This window comes from Perca flavescens, chromosome 22 (genome assembly GCF_004354835.1).
Source record: "Perca flavescens isolate YP-PL-M2 chromosome 22, PFLA_1.0, whole genome shotgun sequence".
NCBI classification, from domain to species: domain Eukaryota; kingdom Metazoa; phylum Chordata; class Actinopteri; order Perciformes; family Percidae; genus Perca; species Perca flavescens.
In genome coordinates, this window is record NC_041352.1 from 2,616,721 (window position 1) to 2,636,978 (window position 20,258).

Consider the following 20,258-nt stretch of genomic DNA (forward strand, 5'->3'; position numbering starts at 1 on the left):
ACAACACCTGGTCATTCATAGGTCACAGGGTGGGGGACGAGGATATTCGGCCAGTCTCTGATAACCAGACCTGTTGATGTATAATTATGTTCATCTCTCTACAGATTCAAGGAGTCTAGACAGCTGTATGTTAACAGAATGATTTGTTTCTGGACTGTCTCCTTTTGGAGACAGTCTGCCACACTTTAGCATACTTCTCAGAGAGAGAGAGAGAGAGAGAGAGAGAGAGAGAGAGAGAGAGAGAGAGAGAGAGACTGAACTAGGCTTCAGCATCTGTTTTTAGGGCACCTGCAATATCTTTGTTTACCTTAAAGGTTCAGCTAAATGTAACCCCTCCACTTCCAGGAGGACAGGAACTTCAGAGAGTTGGGACAGGACTGCACAACGATACATCATGGTTATACTGTACTGCCTTAATTTACTCCGCAATTGAGTGTTCATTAAATGCTTCTGTGTAATTGATCAAAGTCTCCCGACTCTTCTTAACTTATGTGAAATGAGTCGTGCTGCTCCTGAGTTCTTCCTTAACACCCTAAGCTGAGAGAGACAGATCAGGGACCCCCTACATTTATTGTATAAAATTAAGTTGCATATTAAACTGTGCCTACAATAATGTATAGGGCGGGTTAGAGCCTTTACACATACCTTTGTAGTGCATAGGATACACTATTACAATAATAATTGTTATGATTTTATAAATCATCTTTTAATGTTAAACATACATGTGGCACAGTGAATGTTTAGGATGAAGTTTATCTGTGGATGGCCACCTCAGTGACTACCTTACCTATAGGCCATAAGACTATCATTAATGTTTTTCCCCCATATAGGCAGCTTTTTATTTGCTAATAATATGTTGGATTCATGTAAAAGACATTTTCATTTTTGGAAAAAAACAAGCAAACAAAATAATTAACAATAAATAAAAGATCCCCTGTTAAAGATATCTGCTGTACATTATTCTGTGCCACACTGATTAAAGCGATAAGACTTCTATGATACTGAAGTTAAGGCTGGGCCATATATCAATTTAAATCAATATCATAATATGAAACTAGATTTCTTAGATTTTGGATATCGTAATATGAAGTTATCTTTTCCTGGTTTTAAAGGCTGCATTACAGTAAAGTGACTTCATTTTCTGACTTTACCAGACTGTTCTATTATTTGCCTTTACCCACTTAGTCGTATCCACATTATTGAAGATTATTTATCACAAATCTCAGTGTGTAAATATTTTCTGAAAAGCACCACTTGTCAATCCTAAAATATTGCCGCAATATTGACATTGATGTATATGGTAAAAAATATCATATTTGATCTTCTCCACATCGCCCAGCTCTGACTGAAGAACTTTTTGATACCTTTTGATCAGCGGCGTAGTCGTTGCTTTTCGTGGGACTTGGTGTTTTCCTGGAGTCGCTCCAGTCCAGGAACTTCTCTTTGAACAGGGTGGTTTCATTGTGTTGCGTCAGTCTGCCGAACACGGCCCAGTCCGGTCGGCCCTGACCTTTCCTGCAGGCCAAGAGGATACGGTCCGTCAGTGACCCAATACCAGTACTTCAATCAATGTTCTTAATGCACTGTAGTAATTAGAGCTGTAACAATTCCAAATGTTACTGCACAATTAATTGTCTCAGAAAAAAGTGCGATCAATAATATAATTGTCTCCTTCAGTCAAATTATAAAATATTTATGTATTACTTTTCCAAACAAATTAAAGTTTTGAATGAATCCCAGTACAAAATACATCTATGGTTATATCACTGTCATGTGACCCAGAGAATGTCATAACACAGGTTTTATGGCTGTCGGAGTTCATGTACCTATGTCCTTTGTATTCTTATGCTTTTTATTTATTATATTTCACTTTACTGCAAAGCACTTTGTGACTTTATCTGCCAAAGGTGCTGTATAAATGAACTTTACTTACTTACACAGCCTATGAAGTAAACCGCGCCTCTTTAACAACATTATTAACAAAACATTGTATTTTCTTCTTAAATGAACATAAAACTGACATTTACCATCAACAGTCATACCACGTAGGACCTTAGCTAATGCCAGGAACTAATTGCGGTTAAACAAAGAAACGGCGATTATGTAAAAAATAATTGCAAATAAGACAATTACAGTATGTAATAATTGTTCCAGGCAGGTTGATTTCACCCGCCAATGTCAAAATTCACCCGCATTAGGCGCATGGTCGGCTATTCATTTTAGGCCCTGATGTGTGGCATTTGCTCGTGAATGACATGTATTAAGAACATTAGGATCATTAAGTGAGAGGGACACTTTACATTCATACAAATAACATTGTTTTGGGTGGTTTAGCTTCTTTACCAGCTAATTCAAAACTATTTCATATATAACTACCATTAAAATAAAACCCATAAACAAATACTGTAAATATAACAAACTCCTGTTGCAGGTTTGACCGACTGTATGGAGATAGGATTACTAATAAACCTCTTTGTTTCGTTATCTGATATTTTAAAAATCAGATACAAGTGTCTTTTTATCGACGAGGGCCCGGCTGGGGCCAGTCCCAGACAGATGGCAGCATTACTGTAGAGCCCAATAGTTTCAGTTACACCAAATAATGTCTGGATACACAAAATTAAGAATTAAAAAAATCTTTAAGACAGACTGGATAGGGCCCTAGGTTATATCCATTAAGTTTCCAACCAAGTCGGCCAACTGTCACTGTAGTTCAAAAACCTCTTCAAAATACATTTTTCCAAAACTTTATTTCATAAATTTTCTGAACCTACAACTTAGGCCCGGTGGGCCACAGTGCTTGCAATGCACTGAGGGAAACCTTGAAATACATCAGAAACCGATACATGTTCCTTTAATTTGTATACGGTAGGTGGAGGACAATTTAACCAGCAAGCTTTTTGTGATGGGATGTTTCAGCCTGTAGCGCTACTGTTGTTGTTTCACATTGTGAGTCTGATGCTTTGATGTGAACACCTATGTCCAAATAGTTGGCAATTCAATAACATTCTTTTGCATGATTTTCCTCTGCACCTGTCTACCAGGTGTGCATTAGGCAACATTTCTTTTGCCACTTGAAAACCCTTAAAAACGTAATAAACCACAGAGAACTAGTGATAGACCGATTTTATTGGCTGGCCGATACATCAGGCCGATATTTGCGTTTTTACGTGTATCGCCATCGGCTGATAGTTTTTCCCCGGGATTATTTACAGACAGCTCTGTGTTGCTGGAAACGCTGCAGTTCACGTGCAGACCATGCACTGCCCCTCCCCCACTAGCACCATGGCAGTCCTAAATTACAAATCAAGCACTTTATTTCAATGGCTACTTTTCAGGTTTATTGTTTTCTTAAATTATTTAGATGTGTTGACGAAGGAGATTTTGTGATGACCTGATTATATCTGCCTTATAATATGTCAGCAAACAATGCATCATCAAGGCTGTGATGTAGATGTTAATGAAAGCCTTTCACCATTGCACAGTTAACAGTTAATGCAGTGCACCCATCCATAAGATGCACATTGCACACATAATTTGGGTAATATGAATGTAAGATGATTGCAGAAGTGACAATGATCTGTGTTTTTGTTTATTATTTTTAAAGAAATGGCAGAGCAGATTCTGAAAACAAATCCAGTGTGGCAGGGTTTTCATTTCTATGATGTAAATTGAGGGAGCAAAAGCCGTATTGGCTCCAAATATTGGCTCAAGAAAATCGGCAGCCCGTATCGGTCATCGGCTAAGGCTGATAAAAAAAAAAAAATGGTGGATCCCTACAGAGAACATTGCACACACACACGGTTATATATTGATGCAGTATATGTTCATATGTTTCCATACTTTGGTATGAGCGGGTTGCACTCTCCCGGGTCGAGCGGGTTGATGTCGCAGTTTGTGTAGTCAAAGGTGCCGTTCCACAGGTGCTTGGCCAGCTGGAAGGCCACTTTCCTCTGGGTCAGCGTCACTTCCTTCCCATGCCATATGTACATCTCGCTGCCAAAGTCAAACACCAACACCTGCACAGGAATACAAGACAGTTTTTCATTTTACCAATCTGACACCACCAGCAGGCTTTACGGTCTCCCACAGTGCAGTTCTTTATATTACCATTGGGTGGTGCCAAAGTACAACAGATTTAGATTCTACACATAGTGGCATTAAACCTCTGGCAGATATACAGCTTAACATATTTAAATATGTTAGACTTATATAAAATGAAAATACATGAATATAAAATATATGATACATAAAAAATTATAACCTATATAAGAACTATTTAAAGTTGAAAGAGGATGTGGTAAAATAAGCTTCAGCCCACTCTTTTTCAGACAGATTTAACACACACTTGTATAAATTTTATTTTATTGTTACTTTTTGTTCAAAATAAAAAAGAAAAAAAGAAAGAAAGACAGACTTCAGTCAGGTTTTCTGACCTCCTTGGGGTTGAGCAGAGAACACCGGGGCACCTTGGCCCAAAAATCATCATCTGGGACCAGTTTGTCATCCATCAGGCGGTAAATACAGTTTGTCTCCACAATGGCCCCCTCGTACAGCTCGTCTTCATCTGGGGTTCCTGCAGCTGCAGAAAAAAACACGAGGCCATCAGCTTACATTTCATTGCTTCAGGGACTGTTTAGGTTGGGTTTATGCCAGATACTAATCCTTACACTGATAGCTCAACTGCCCTCCCAGAATCTTCCAGAAATCCTTGGCAGCATGGCTATGTGTGCCGACGGCCTCCTCGATGACCTGGACATAGTTAGCTCGGCAACCTAAATCCCTCTTCCTCTGGATGAAGTTGGCCAACTCTGAAGCCTGAAAAGTTGGGTTTTTTTTAATTACAATATACTGATGAGTTCTGTTAATCCAAAAACAAAACGCACACTTGGTTTACATAATGTTCATACTTTCAAAACACATCCATGCATATTTTTGAGTGAAGAAAGTTTAAGTTCATTATCCAGGAAGAAGAGTCTGCTAACTTTATTGACCTAAACTCAAACAACCCCTCACAAATAATGAGGGCCATGGCTCAGGGCTTCCCTTTTTTGTTTCCAATTGAGGTCAGCGCTCTGTTCAGCCAATCACAGGTCATCACACACTCCAGGCTTTGATTAGCCTTGCTTTGTGTCCGTTTCCTGCAACAACCCACAGACACACACAGACAGACACACACAGACAGACAGACACACACACACACACAGACACACACACACACACACACACACACACACACACACACACACACACACACACACACACACACACACACACACACACACACACACACACACACACACACACACACACACACACACACACACACACAGACCCACACACACACACACACACACACACACACACACACACACACACACACACAAACAAACACACACACACTTCCTGTGCCACCGTTGCTTCCTTCCAGAGCCGTGTTTACATCCTGCACGTGTAGTCTGCCCCACACAACGGCCCCCTTGCAACCTATGGGGACTGAAACTCAAGTCTATCCAAGCTAGCTCTGTTCTTTTGGGTTATTTGTACCTTGTTCTTCTCAATGACGTTGGCAAACTCTCCCGTCCAGACGAAGCAGTTGTGTGGCGTGATGAGCAGGAAACAATCGCCGCTGTTGAGGGAGGATGCTCGGGGCTCCACCAGCCTGGTCTGCACGTGCCGTCGGCCTGGTGTTACACAGGCAGGAAAAAACACAACACAACACACCAGATAGGTGGCTTATCAGAGACAGCTCTGATTATCACTGTCAGCATACCTGGATTATCATATTGGGGGTGTTGAGGTAAGCCAGTGTGCCAATCCTCACCATTTGACCCTGTTCATGTATCAGCCTTGTTCCTGTACTGAATGTGGATACTGTTGATGTGTAACTGTACTAATGTCTTGTTGCTTCCTGTCGCTCTGCATGGCCTCTTCAAGAAGGTTAAGTTGTTGCGCTAGCTGTTTTTATGGTGTCTTATGGACTTCTGTCTGTAAAGTTTAAGCTGTACTGTAGCACGGACTGTTTGCAATCTACATTCAAATCATTAATGTGTCAAACTCCAGGGTTTTAGGGGCCTCAGTGGCTCTTCAGGTGATCCATGCAGAAGCTATTCTAACGCACCACTCTCAACAATGTCAGGCTGGGACAGCTAACCTAACAAAGCGGTACCCCTGGAGTGGTGGATTTGCTCTGGATTACAGACAGTGGGGTTTTGAGGAGAGGATCAGCCCAGGATAGCGTGAGGTGACCTGGGGAGAATGATTTAGAGTCACAGCTGTCACCAACAGACGCGTGGAGGAGGTGCAAAGACACCGAAATAGACCCAACTCTCATGTCCCAGTTTAGATATCCTCTGGAAAGCACGCTCCTGAAGCAGCATCCTCCAAAGATTTTGTGTAAGAGAGTAGCTATTTGTTTTTTCATACTGTCGAACAACTGAACTGCAACTGCTGGTAAAGATGCAGCCTCACTGGCTCTAATACTTCACAGATATGTCTCCACAAAACAAACACGCTCATTTAAAAAAACAGCGCTGTGGAGGAAGGTCTGGCAATGAGAGACTAGGTGCAATTTGACAGAGTCAAGCAACAAAAAACACCACTTAATTTAACTTAATTTAGAAGTGTAGTGAATTTTGAACTCTGAATGCTGAACAACGCTTTCATCTTTATTAGCCAAGCCAGGCTACTGGTGTGGCTCTAGTAACAGCAATGCGATAGATGTCACTTCTCATCCAGCGCCATCATCTGGTAATTTTTTTAATTTTTCCAATACTTTGGTGTGTGACCAAATACCTTCAAAACTAAGGAAACAACAAGATTACCTAAGATAGTGAAGATGGTAAACATTATACTTTCTTAACGTCAGCATGTTAGCATTTAGCTCAAAGCCCTGCTGTGCGTACGTACAGCCTCACAGAGTTGCTAGCATGGCTGCAGACTCTTACCCTGCGTTCCAATACCCATAATACCATCCTGTTTAGTATGCCAGAAAAAGATTTAGGATGTCCCGATAAATAGTATGTGAAATGCATTATGTCAAAAATACCAGGATGTCCCACAGCCTCTGGTCAGATTTTGCAGTATGCAAGCCAGCATGCTTTTCTGACCCACAATCCTTTGCGCAGCATATATAAGCAAAAGGTTCAGCATTCAATGCACAATGTGATGAATTGTATGCATACTGCATGCAACAGAATGTACATTGTAAGGGAAGCTGCAGTACGTACTAAAAGTAAAAAAAAATAATGAGATTTGGAACTCAGCGTTAGCTAATCACCATTTCTGTTGGTAACAAGGCCAAACTTCGTATGACACGTTCATTTTTGTGAATCATGGTCCCATTGATTTTAAAACAGCTGATAAAGCAGAACATGAAACCAGTCAGGACACTGACTTAGCTGCGTCACCCTCCCCAGCTTTGCCCTTCTGTCCAAATACAGTATGGCCACTTCTGGCTCCAAAATACCAAGATAGCGAAGTCCAAAATACAAGCGGCAGTCTACAAGCCAATGGGCGACGCCACCGATGCTACGTCCGTTATTGTTTTACCGTCTACGGTGCAGGCGCACCCGTCTGTGTACAGTCGAAGCGGCCTGTTCACTCAACTGACCTTTGACCTGTAAGAGCATGAGCTTCTTGTAAGGCACGGCGCTGTTGTTGGACATCTGCTCCGAGATGTTGACGCTGCGCAGGTTGATGTTGCTGAAGTTCTCCTTGCTGGCCAGACCAGCCAGAGCCACATCCGAGAAACCAGAGTTCTTATTCACTGCAGTGAACACAACCGAGCACAGAGGGATGAGACACAAAGAAACAGACATAACATACAACATTTAATCGTTACATTTAGCTCCTTTATGCAGACAGAGGAGACAACAGCTACAGTGTACATGACCTTTCAAGCCCGACAAGCATCGTCTCTACAGGACCACAACAAATATAGAACACTCCAAAGACATTTTAAGTGGTTTTATTGCGGTCAGAGGAGATGAAGGAGGGAGTTATGAGGGTAGCATGACATTGACTTTATGAGTTATCGAACGTCACTCTCAAAACAAGCTACAGACCAGTCCAGCTTATAAGGACTGCTCTGCACAATGAGAGGAAACCGACTGCAATCCCAGATGTAGGTCAGCACGAGTCCTGAACAATTTATAGACCGTATAATATCAGTGAGGGTACATTTTGTATCTGAGATTGAGATGTGTATATTTTGCGGTCTCTCTTTTTTAATTTTTTTTTATTTTATTTTTTACAGTGGACTGTGTCAAACAATGGGTGTCAATAGGTGAACACATATTTTAGCCAATATTTTAAAGACGAGAAAAACCAGACATTTATTGCACTTGGGGATATAACTGAGCTGGTTTCATAAAAAAGTTAGAGATGTTTGTCATTGCATTGCTGCAGGGGCAGACCACTAAAGGTGCTGTTTTTGCCACTGACAGACTCAGATTATTATTCTAAGAGTCTGGCAACATTATGGAATTGATCCCTACAGAGATAAACCTTTTTTTAAAGAGTAAAATCCTTTTTGTTTAACCAGAAACAGCCCCGATTATATATAGATGTATATATAGATATTAAGAGTTTTTGACAAGGGAGCCTGTCATGTTGTATCCCTTAGTGTTTTGGTCTCATGCTTTTTCTAGCTCATCATCCACCCTTACTCACTCTTCTCAGCCTTCATCCTCTTGCTCTCCAGCAGGCCAATGTTGAGCCTCTGCTCTGTGTACTCGTGTCTGATGTCCTCCCTGGCAGCCAGCATCTTCAGAGGGTTCCGAGATGATTGGACGTTACGCGTCGGGCGCACCGCTCGCCTGTGTTGCACCATCTCCGAGGTCAGCCTGGGGAGAGATCAGAGGTGGAGGGGCATGGTTAACCAGCGAGGACAAAAAGTACATATGTATAAATGACAACACCATAAGTCCATCATACACATCTCTCCCCAGCACAAAGCTTCTAAGGAGCCCTCCAGGAAGTTCAGGTAGTACTACAAAATGGCGAACACACTATACAGTATAGTGCACTATTTCCATGATAGGTAACGGTTTCAAACACCGCTAAAATACTAAGATGGTGACGGCCAAAATGCAATCTCCTGGCTTCAAAGCAGCAGTCCAAGAGCCAATGGGTGACGTCACTGATGCTACGCTCATTATTGTTTTAGGGTCTATGGTGCAGGTGCACCTGTCTGTGTACGGTTGGAGCGGCCTGTTCACTCAACTGACCTTTGACCTGTAAGAGCATGAGCTTCTTGTAAGGCACAGCTTTCCCCATAGATTTCCCATTTTCAATCTGGCAAACCCTAGCCATCTCACAACAAGCCCACTCCTGGATAGACGGCAGCCCTTCATTCTTCCATCCTCTTAAAATAATCTGTCTAGCTATCATTTAACTAGTCTGGACCCAGCTTCTTATGTGCTTATCCATCCTGCTTAGGATTGATCCACCTCCCAGAACAAATAATCTTGGGCTAATAATGGAACCTGGGTCCCTGCAATCAGACATAAGTTATGTATCCCGGTCAATCATTCCTGGACCTTATCACAGGATCATAGGACATGAAGTAATTGGCCATCCTCCGTCTGTCAGGGTTCCGATTGAAAATGTGACCTGTGGCGCTGAGAGTTTACCTTGGCACCTGGGGACCGAAGATGGCGTCAAAGTCGTCGTCTATCTCCACCTTGGTGGCGGAGGGGAGCTCTTCCACGTGGCGGTAGAATTTGGAAAAAGTTTCATCTTCGAGGCTCATCACTTCCTTTACCTTCTTCTGTGTAACTGTGATGGTTGCTTCTGGCAGTCCAGACACTTAGGAGGGATCACACAACAGAGATGGTCACAAGTCATTTTTTGGAAGTCCAAGTTCAGTCTCGAGTCTTTGAGGAGCAAGTCCAAGTCGAGTCTCAAGTCTTTTGCCACAAGTCCAAGTCAAGTCTCAAGTCTCTGGCCATCTGATCTGTCCCTAACACTGTATTGTTAAATCTTATGAATTCAAAGCATGTCCTGTAGCTACCATCCATACAGTACAGTATCAAAATCAGTTGTAGGATGACAAAATTCACTTCTGAAACTTTTTTTATGCGAGAAATCGAAATGTAAAGCTCAAATATGGGCCGTTTTCCGAAAATTGATGGCTAATTGCAACGTGTAATGGTAGACAGCCAATCACAAACACTATTAGATCTTGGTAAAAGCATGCTGCGTGCTTATTGGCTCACTGAATGTGATGAGATTTACTCCTTAGGTATTGAAATTAGGTATCGAATGACGAGGCATTTTTCGATACTCGATACTTCAGAGGCAATTCGGTCGGTGCCAGAAGCATTGAATTCAGAAACCCAGCCCTATTGTATGGTTATAATGTGGGTACAGTTTATGCATGGTGTGTGCAATGCGCAAGGCCTGATTCGGAACTCAGTGACAGCCAAGCAGAGGCATGATGAACTTGTAGACAGCGTGCCAAACAAGACTGACCTTTACTGTTGATCTTGCCTAGGAATGACTCCAGTTTATCCAGCTTCATGTCCGACTCCAGGGTCAAATCTGGTACGGCCTTGATCTCTGCGCGTACATGCACAGACACACAGACACACACACACACACACACACACCTGTTAAGAGTCATACATTTACTCTGTTAAAATATAGCATAGACTATGTTATCTCTGTACAGGCAGGATGTCTGAGGTTCTGTTGTTCAGAGTCAAACTTGCCACCATTGATGCTGATTTTGAACAATGACTGAGTATGAACAGTTGCATACAGTCACAGTGATGTTATCTGAACACATCTATTGTCAATCACAAGCATTTTAACAACAGTAAACAGCCACTAAATATGAATCCCTCTGCACTTCACACTCATGCATATAGATGGTAACATTATCCTGTGGTTTAAGTTCTATTAGGCTTTGATGACCTAATAGAAGTCACACGGCAACATCATCATTGATGATATTTGTGGTTTTGGGTGATGATGATGAACATTGCATTCGGTGCAACACCAAACAACAAAAGGGAATACACCTTCGATATCAGACATCTCCTCCATGTCTTTTGAAAGAGAAGCAAAGATAATCGATTACAACGAGATGTGTCCCAGAATCATTTTAAACAACGGTACATAAACTGTAAGCTAAGAATCTGGAATCATATTACACAGGAATCCATCCACGTTCAACCCAACAATTCAGTAAATTAACTGTATCCAGAATTTGTGTGCCTGGTGACAGTTAAGGATGTAACAAAGTTATGTCGTCATGTCGTGTTAAAGTTGACCCGTTTTCAAAGATTTAATATCAGAAATACGGGTTTCTTTCAACCAAACATTCCAAAAATAACCCTGATGGTTCCATACAGCGTTCTTCACAAGTAAAAGTAATGAATTTTTTTTGTGGCATTTTTAGGCCTTTATTTGACAGGACAGCTTAGACTGAAAGGAGAGAGAGAGGGGGAATGACATGCAGCAAAGGGTTGCAGGCCGGAACTGAACCCACGACCGCAGCGGCGAGGACCGAGCCTCTGTACATGAGGCGCACGCTCTACCAGGTGAGCTGCCCAGGCGCCCCACTTACATTGGATTTTGGTTTTATAAAATTTTTTAGCATCTGAAATTTTCAAATCCTGATAATCTTTGACATTAACCATGTCAGTAATTATCCATCAACATCCTCTGAGCTTAACTATTAATCAAAATAATTCATTATTTCTGCTTCTTTAACTTATATATCATTTCATATAAATGAGGTCTGTAATTGACCACAAATTCCAAAAATAAGTGTAAAACTCAGTGTTAGTGTGTATATACTGCTGGTAGTTGGAAAAAAAGCATTGAAAAAATTTGGGATGGACCGATTATCAGACCTGGCTGATTATTGGGCCATTTTTTGGCAGTTTGCAGATTATCTGTATCAGCGTTTTATTTACCTGATAACTGATAAAGTGAATGAATTTCTGTTCTGCTAAATATCGGTTCCAGAATCAGTTTCATTAACGACTAATAATCTGTATCGGCCTTGAAAAAATAGTATTGTCAATCCCTAGACAAAAAGCAACAAAAACATCGAAAAAAAGCAAAAAAAAAAAAAAAAGTGTGTTTCATTTTGAGCCAGTAGGACACAAGGTCATGGTCGACCGGACGACAACGCAAGGATTAAGTCTAAATCAGATCTTCCGGTCTTCATTAACCCCACTAAATGAACTCAACAACTCCACATAACAGACAGAACAGGTAACCAATGGATACAAGAGTGTAGTGAAACGCAAACATGGAGGAATAAATACTATCTGACTGACCCTCCTGTGGTTTGGAGATTGCAGGGCAGCTGTTCTTGGGTTTGGAGGACACTGGAGCCTGGAGGGTGGAGGCAGAGGCCAACCCTGTTGTATGAACACAAAAGGTATGGCAGGTATGAACACATGAAACGCATGGCATGGTTACTGCGCTGTACATCGGGTATGGTATTTGTGGAAAAAACAAACATTATAACACACATGGGTCAATGACTCAAGGATTTTCAACAGGCATTAAAAAAAAAGTCATGTGGTGCGACTGAATAATCTGAAAATAAATTAGTTTCTTAATTAACTATTAAAAGGTATAATGGAGGATTTTCCAGAATTTTAGAAAAGAACCGCCCTCTGTACTTTTTGAAAAAATGCACATGCGCAACACTCTGCCTGCTCCCGAGAGGGAACGCCTATTAAATGTGTGCACTGTTTACAAGTTGCTGTCGGCATGGCTCATACAAGCCTACTTTCCAAAAGAAGATTTGCACTTTTTCACAAATTGAGATGTGTACCGTGTGTGCGCGGTGTGTGACTTGTGCCAGGGCTAGCATCGCTAATCATAGCTTACATCAACTTTTACTAGCAGTGATTTTAAATGGATTTCTCCAAATAGCATGCCAAACTTTACCTGTGGAGTAGAAACTTCACGTGCTTTTAGCGCACGCCAGCGTGTGAAATATTCTCCCAAATGCTTCAATGAATGGCTGAAACCGTAGCTCAAGCTCACCACACATACACCTGAAAGCTCGGGACGTGCACGTACGACGGCCTTACGTAAACATATCACCAGAATGATTGACAACTAGGAGGACGTATAGTCTTGATGATCCACCCGGAAAAAGAAAATCCTCCACTATACCTTTAACAAATTACAAGTACAAGTTCTCAGGTAATTCAGATACGCATTAGCATTTCTTTTTAGTTTTTGTAAATAATGTCATAGTTTTGATCCATAATGTCCATATTTCATAAAATGGAAAACATCGGACAAAGTATGTTCATATTTTATGATGGACGTATAAAAACAAATGGTTTGCAATGTTGTACTACAAAGCACTTTGGAAATCTTGCCAAATAGGGAAAAAAACATTTTTTTAATAGATTTAGGGTAATTTCAAAGCGGTTTTTAAAAATAGGTCATGGCCAGACGGTCACACCACATCATATTTTGACGCTTACCAGGAAAATTACAAATAACTAATGGTTGTTCCTGCGGTGGAAATGTGGCTTAAGATGCATGTGAGGCTGGCTGAGGCAAACATTTCTGATGCTTAGCCTTGCTATGCTGTTCTCCATCAGCCATAATCTGGCCACCCCCCCACCTCTGGCTGAACCTGAAGCTAATAGGGAACAATTCCAACCAGAAAATTATTTTCTGCCTGAGCAGAGTTCTCTGAGCTGCCACTCTGGCCTGGTGTGTCTGGGCCTAAATGGAGGGAAGAGGAGAGGCATTTCCCCATAGCTGCTTATTGAAAAGGGGGCTATAGGAGGATTTAGGGCAGAGCGCGGAGACTGAACTCTCTGTGGTGAAATGACTTGATTGTAATTCTGCATGCGTGCATATGCTTCTGAGAGATGGAGAAGGAATGCAGAGAAAATGTGTGCGTTCACTTTCCCTCTGACCTTTCTTCACCATGCGTGCAGCCACAGTGAACTGGGTGGAGTCATTGGCGGCTCCATGGCCCTTCGTCTTCCAGGCCTCCTCTTTGGCTACGATCAGCTCTTTCCTCTCCTGGATGGACATGCGAGCCTCCATCCCCTGGCACTCCATCTCAGCCTCAGCTATTCTCTAGGAAAAGAGAGAGAGGAGGAGAGAGAAGTTACTCCTGATGGACTGAAAGCCACCTCAGGGTACTACACTGTAATATATCATCAGCTTGTGATGTTCGATGCATTCCAGGTGCCAATACTTTGTTTAGCTTGTTCTAGGCTTTTTCTAGAATGACTGTCGCACTTAATCTTGGACAGAAGTACAACAACAAAAAAAATGGAACTCTTACTTTGCCATTTGCTGTTTGTGACAAATGTTTAAATGTGGAATTTTCCTTTAAAAAGTCCCATGGCATGAAAATTTCACTTTGAGGTTTTTTAACATTAATATGCGTTCCCCCAGCCTGCCTATGGTCCCCCAGTAGCTAGAAATGTTGATAGGTGTAAACCGAACCCTGGGTATCCTGCTCTACCTCCTAGAAAATGAAAGCTCAGATGGGCCAATCTGGAATCGAGGTCATAAGGAGCAAGGTTACCTCCCCTTTCTCTGCTTTGCCCACCCATGAGAGATAGACATCATGGCTTGAAAATGAGCAAAGTGGCAGTTGGTCAAGGCCAGACCACCACCCTCCACCTTGCCCCCTCTCTCCTTCTCAATAATTACAGACACAGAAATGGCACATCCTAAGGAAAGCTCATTGTGGGACTGACTCTAGTGGCTGTAATTCTGCATCAAGGCTGATATTCAGGAAAGAGACTTCAGATACAGTATTAGGGGACCACTAAGGTCTATAGACTTCACATACAGTATTAGGGGACCACTAAGGTCTATATAAGAGAGACTTCAGATACAGTATTAGGGGACCACTAAGGTCTATATAAAAGAGACTTCAGATACAGTATTAGGGGACCACTAAGGTCTATATAAAAGAGACTTCAGATACAGTATTAGGGGACCACTTAGGCCTATATAAAAGAGACTTCAGATACAGTATTAAGGGACCACTAAGGTCTATATAAAAGAGACTTCAGATACAGTATTAGGGGACCACTAAGGTCTATATAAAAGATACTTCAGATACAGTATTAGGGGACCACTAAGGTCTATATAAAAGAGACTTCAGATACAGTATTAGGGGACCACTTAGGCCTATATAAAAGAGACTTCAGATACAGTATTAAGGGACCACTAAGGTCTATATAAAAGAGACTTCAGATACACTATTAGGGGACCACTAAGGTCTATATAAAAGCATCCAAAGAGCACCATGTCAAGAGACCTTTAAGAGCAGGACAAATTCACAAACAGACAAAGTAGGAGGGACACCAAACGGGTCAGATTCATACACAGGAAGCATATTAATGCCCTGCTTCACATTAAAAGCAAGCAGTTTACGGGACACAGGGAAATGATTGATTTTCTGTATTTTGCACATGACTTTAGAAATGTTTTAGTGCCACCATAATGTAAACATGAAAGACATTTTTGTTAAAAGTGAAGACAAAGAACAATAGCAGAAGTGTCCTTTAGTGACCAATGATATGATAATGATGGTGCCAATTTTGATTTGACTGTATGTAAGTGTGTGTGTGGGGAGCTGGGGGATTTGCCACAGCACTGTGTATATATAGCACTGTATTGACAGGGGTCACCTTCCGTCTCCAGGGGTGTCTCTCATCCACTTGCATGGGTCTGGGAGACCCATACAAGAAAAAAAGTCAGCTGGATGATGGCGGCACGGAAAGGGAGGGCCAGCAGTTCATCTGCATGTACTGTGCTGCAGTAACACAGAGTCTGAGACTGGCTCGGAAATGCTATGAACTCATGGTGTGAGTGGTACCGGAGCAAAATTGGAGAGGGAGGAGATAAGGCAACACTCCAACATTTTAAAAATCCACTCTGTGCTCCATCCAAAATCCCCCCCGCTCGCTCCACTCACATGCTCTGTTGGAGGGTGAAAGGGTTTGTAACGTGAAAGAATACTGTGCAAAATAACCACACAGGTATGGCCGAAGAGCATTTTGGAAAGACTTACTCTCTGTTTAGGAAAGATACATGTTAAAACAATGGGGTTTGTGATTTGTGTACGGATTCCAGAGCTTAGTTAAGTAGACGGGGTGTAGGGGAAGCAAGCAAAAGAGCAAGCAAAAGAGCAAGCAATGCACGCGACAAGAGTGAAACAAAACTTCCTACCTGGCTGGCTGACTCGTCAGAGGAAGGAGTGTGGATAGGAGGCTCAGGAGAAGGAGAGAAAGTAGAGGGAAAGACCGGCTCCTATAGAGACAGCCATGGAAAGAAGAAATGGTATTTAAATGGCCACTCTGAAGATTTTACACATGAGGATCAGTTTATTAGTCTTGGTCAATGCTGGGCAGCCCGTGAAACCTCTGGTCATCATTATGACATCATCATGACCCATAATGAGGGGTTATCAGACAGACATCAGGGTTATCTCAAATTGAGCTTGAAGACAATTTATAACAGAAAGCTTATGGAACGAACAAGGTGTTAAGACAGAGGTGGGCAATGCATTTTGGGACTTAAAACCAATATCAAGAACAGCCTTCTTTCCCCTGCGTAACATTGCCAAAATTAGGCACATCCTGTTTCAAAACGATGCAGGAAAACTAGTCCATGCATTTGTTACTTCAAGTCTGGACTATTATAATTCCTTACTATCAGGTTGCTCAAATAAGTCCCTTAAGACTCTCCAGCTGATCCAGAATGCTGCGTGTGCTGACAAAAACTAAGAAAAGAGATCATATTTCTCCTGTATTAGCTTCTCTGCATTGCCTTCCTGTAAAATCCAGGATTGAATTTAACATCCTTCTCCTGACCTAAAAAGCTCTTAATAGTCAGGCACCATCATATATCGAAGAGCTCTTAGTACCTTATTGTCCCACTAGAGCACTGCGCTCCCAGAATACTGCGTTACTTCTGGTTCCTAGAGTCTCTAAAAGTAGACTGGGAGCCAGAGCCTTCAGCTATCAGGTTCCTCTCCTGTGGAACCAGCTCCCAGTCTGGGTTTGGGAGGCAGACACCATCACCACATTTAAAAGTAAACTTAAAACTCTCCTCTTTGATAAAGCTTATAGTTAGGGAGTGAGGAGTTGCAGCGTTTGCCTAGACCGGCGTGAGAGGGTATATAGCTGCAGACACGGCACCCCTTCTCTTGTCTGCTTCTCTTCATAGTCGTCAGATTCCTCTACCAACCCTTATAGAGCTGGCTCAGGTTTGTCACTGTTCCATTATCTTTATTGTGAAATTGCCAATGTTAATACACACCCCCAACCGACACCTTCAGACACTGCCTACCAAGAGCCTGAGAAGTTTTTCCTCACCACTGTCACACTAAATGCTTGCTCTTGTGGAAATGATTGGAATTGTTGGGTCTTTGTAAATTATAGAGTGTGGTCTAGACCTACTCTATCTGTAAACCGCGTTAAGATAACTTGTTATGATTTGATCCAATAAATAAAATTGAATTAAGTATAATTAAATAGTCTTTTTGGAGCTTTACCCATGCTAGGAAGGAATTTAAAATCAGGACATCTCCGCCTCTGTTGCTTCAATTTTGACCACTCTTTTCTTTTTGGCAGTGTAACATTAAATCAATGAACCCTTCAAAAAAATAAAATTGAATATAAATAAATAAAAATGACACTTTATTTCACCGTTCAGTAACATTTAATCTAAACTTGATTGCCGTTCATAATGGTTTCATTATAGTCCATATGTTGTTTTGTAGTCTTCTTTACTGTGCCAGGTGTGTAATTTGGGTGGGAAATACAAAATTCCTTTTACCAAACCTTAATCTTTAATTAATTAAATTAATCTAACTAATTTTGGCTAACTGGGGGCAGGGCAACATCAAAAAACACCAAAGTAACATTTTTACTTCATACAAGTTATAGTGGATAAGCAAGCATTTGCCTTTTTACATATTCAGCGGATGCAGGGCAACATTAGCTTGAATATTATAATCAGCCTTAAAAAAACATTGTTATTTTTCTTATAAGAACGCAAACTCCTCCTCACGTCACTAAACCCCTGCATTCAAAGAAATAATTAGATAACTATAGTTAGAGACAAATGCAATTTAAACCTTAACCATACAGGCACACAGAAAACCCATCCACAGTGTTAGACTGTAAGAAAAAAAAAAATCCTTGACACAGACATCATTCTGAAACCCAACGAGCAGTGGTGGAATCACCTTCACCATGACACACACACTGACACACACTGACACACACACACACACACAGGATGTATTTATCAAGACAGGAAATGCAGTTAAGGATCTAAAATTGAAATCACTAATCCAATTGAAATGCACTTGATAAATCCCACCGCTGTGTGTGTGTGTGTGAGATTCCGGCCTTGCACCCTGGCCTTACCCATAGCTGGTCGGACACAGCAAATTCATCGATCACCATCTGTGCTTCATCGTCCTACAGACAAGCAGCCGCGGGAGACAAGGGACATGTTTGCTGAAGGCTCTGTTGTCCCGAAAATAACGTCATGGCCAAATCACAGGATCTCACATTTCTGATACACCATTTGCACTTCCTGAACGGTTTAGTTTCATTTGAAGGCCCTTTAAGTAGCTATATACTTAGTGTTTGTGGGAAATACCAAGACCACGGTATGTTTGGTGTAACAAGATCAAAATCCATCAAAGAACATGCCCTTGGTTAGAACAATGGAAGTCTTTATTTGCTCTGCTGTTGGCATTTGCTTGACTCTTCAGAGTTTTGTATCTGCCTGATCTCTAGTGTTGCTCGTCTTTGATTTAAGATAAGAAACAGTGTCCTGATGAATGAGAGGATGAAAACATGAACATCAACTGTCCTTCCCCTTGACTTCTACTTCTTAGTCAGCACTAAAACTTGATTTTAAAAATATTTTTGTCCGCATTTGATTAAAAAATCATGCTTCATATTTTTCAGAAAAGGCAGTTCAAAGCAGCGTATTATTTCATTCACAGCGGCATCAGAGCATTAAAAGTAAAACTCTTCCTGACCCTAAAACTAAGATCAAAATATTATATGTACTGTAACGGCAGAGCTGAACAAACCCTGATGCGCAGCTGGAAACAAAAACAGACGCTGCTGTATATGGTAGCGGTTTGAATATGTCTAAACAGAGAGGAACGTGTACCATCCCACCCTAACCCTCCTTTTAAAAACAAACAAGAGGATGCCAATACAGAAACACACTCGACATGCAGAGGAGGAAATGAGGTTTATTTTTTTTTATTTTTTTTTTTAAAAGGTAAAAGGACATGCAAACAGAGACAAAGGCAAACAGAAGAATGAAAAGTTACATGTAACATGCAGTTCAGTGGAAAGAAGGGTTGAAGCCAGAAAGGTGAAATAAAGAGGCTGCATTACACTGGACAGTTAGTCAAGTTTTCTTAAAGTGCACACAAAGTAATTCACTTTTCTCTGAGTAAAAAATAGACTTTGCATCTCAATGTATGCGTTATTTAGACAGAATTAGGCTTTCAAATCCATCTTAATGTACTCTAATCTTGATCATCTTTATCACAACTGTAGCAAATATATGGATATTCTAGAGACAAATTAAATGTATTTGTATGGAAGTCTTTGGCTGCAAATATTTAAAATAAAATCAAAGTGAAATTCCATTTGTACAAATAACGTAGGACAAAAGTTACATTTTGTAATCCAATTCTGATTTTAATTATAATGTTTAAATACCCAGCGAAAATAATTTTTAGTCTACTCGTCACTATAACATTGACATGATAATGACAATGTAATTACTAGGGCTGTCCTCGACTAAAGAAATTCTTAGTCGACTAACAATTATACAATTTTGTCGACTAATCGATTAGTTGATTTAATTGACAGAGCTGTGTGCTTTGAGAGGTGGTTAAGACTAGAAAAGCACAATATAAATGTAGTTAATTAACCATCTGTAAAACTGAGTTTCTCCATAATTAATCCTGCAAAAGCACCACTTTAAATCTTGTGTTTACCATAAATGTGCTCATAAGTTTCTTGGAAATGAGTAATTAAGCATGAATAAGCATAAAAAAATGACTAATCGACTAAAGAAATCTTAGTCGACTAAGACCAAAATGACCGATTAGTCGACTAATCGACTAAGAGGTGGCAGCCCTAGTAATTACAATAATTAAATGAGAAATTCAAACTGACAGACAACATACAAGCTAAACTTGAAAATGAAATCACAAACTGGACTTTTGCATTGGAATTATGTCCTTA

At 41.0% G+C, this 20,258-nt stretch overlaps 1 protein-coding gene across 1 annotated transcript in view; it reads right to left on the bottom strand.

The window, feature by feature from the left end:
* Nucleotides 1–20,258, bottom strand: part of svila (supervillin a) — a 79,537-nt gene that overhangs the window by 18,701 nt on the left and 40,578 nt on the right. The window contains exons 19-31 of the mRNA XM_028569599.1: nt 18,402–18,455; nt 16,195–16,275; nt 13,914–14,079; nt 12,297–12,380; nt 10,477–10,563; nt 9,636–9,810; nt 8,674–8,846; nt 7,613–7,768; nt 5,548–5,684; nt 4,671–4,818; nt 4,437–4,582; nt 3,844–4,019; nt 1,365–1,515 (exon numbers count right to left, since the gene is read on the bottom strand). Coding sequence (XP_028425400.1) covers nt 1,365–1,515; nt 3,844–4,019; nt 4,437–4,582; nt 4,671–4,818; nt 5,548–5,684; nt 7,613–7,768; nt 8,674–8,846; nt 9,636–9,810; nt 10,477–10,563; nt 12,297–12,380; nt 13,914–14,079; nt 16,195–16,275; nt 18,402–18,455 — 1,734 coding nt within the window. The remainder of the gene's footprint in view (nt 1–1,364; nt 1,516–3,843; nt 4,020–4,436; nt 4,583–4,670; nt 4,819–5,547; nt 5,685–7,612; nt 7,769–8,673; nt 8,847–9,635; nt 9,811–10,476; nt 10,564–12,296; nt 12,381–13,913; nt 14,080–16,194; nt 16,276–18,401; nt 18,456–20,258) is intronic.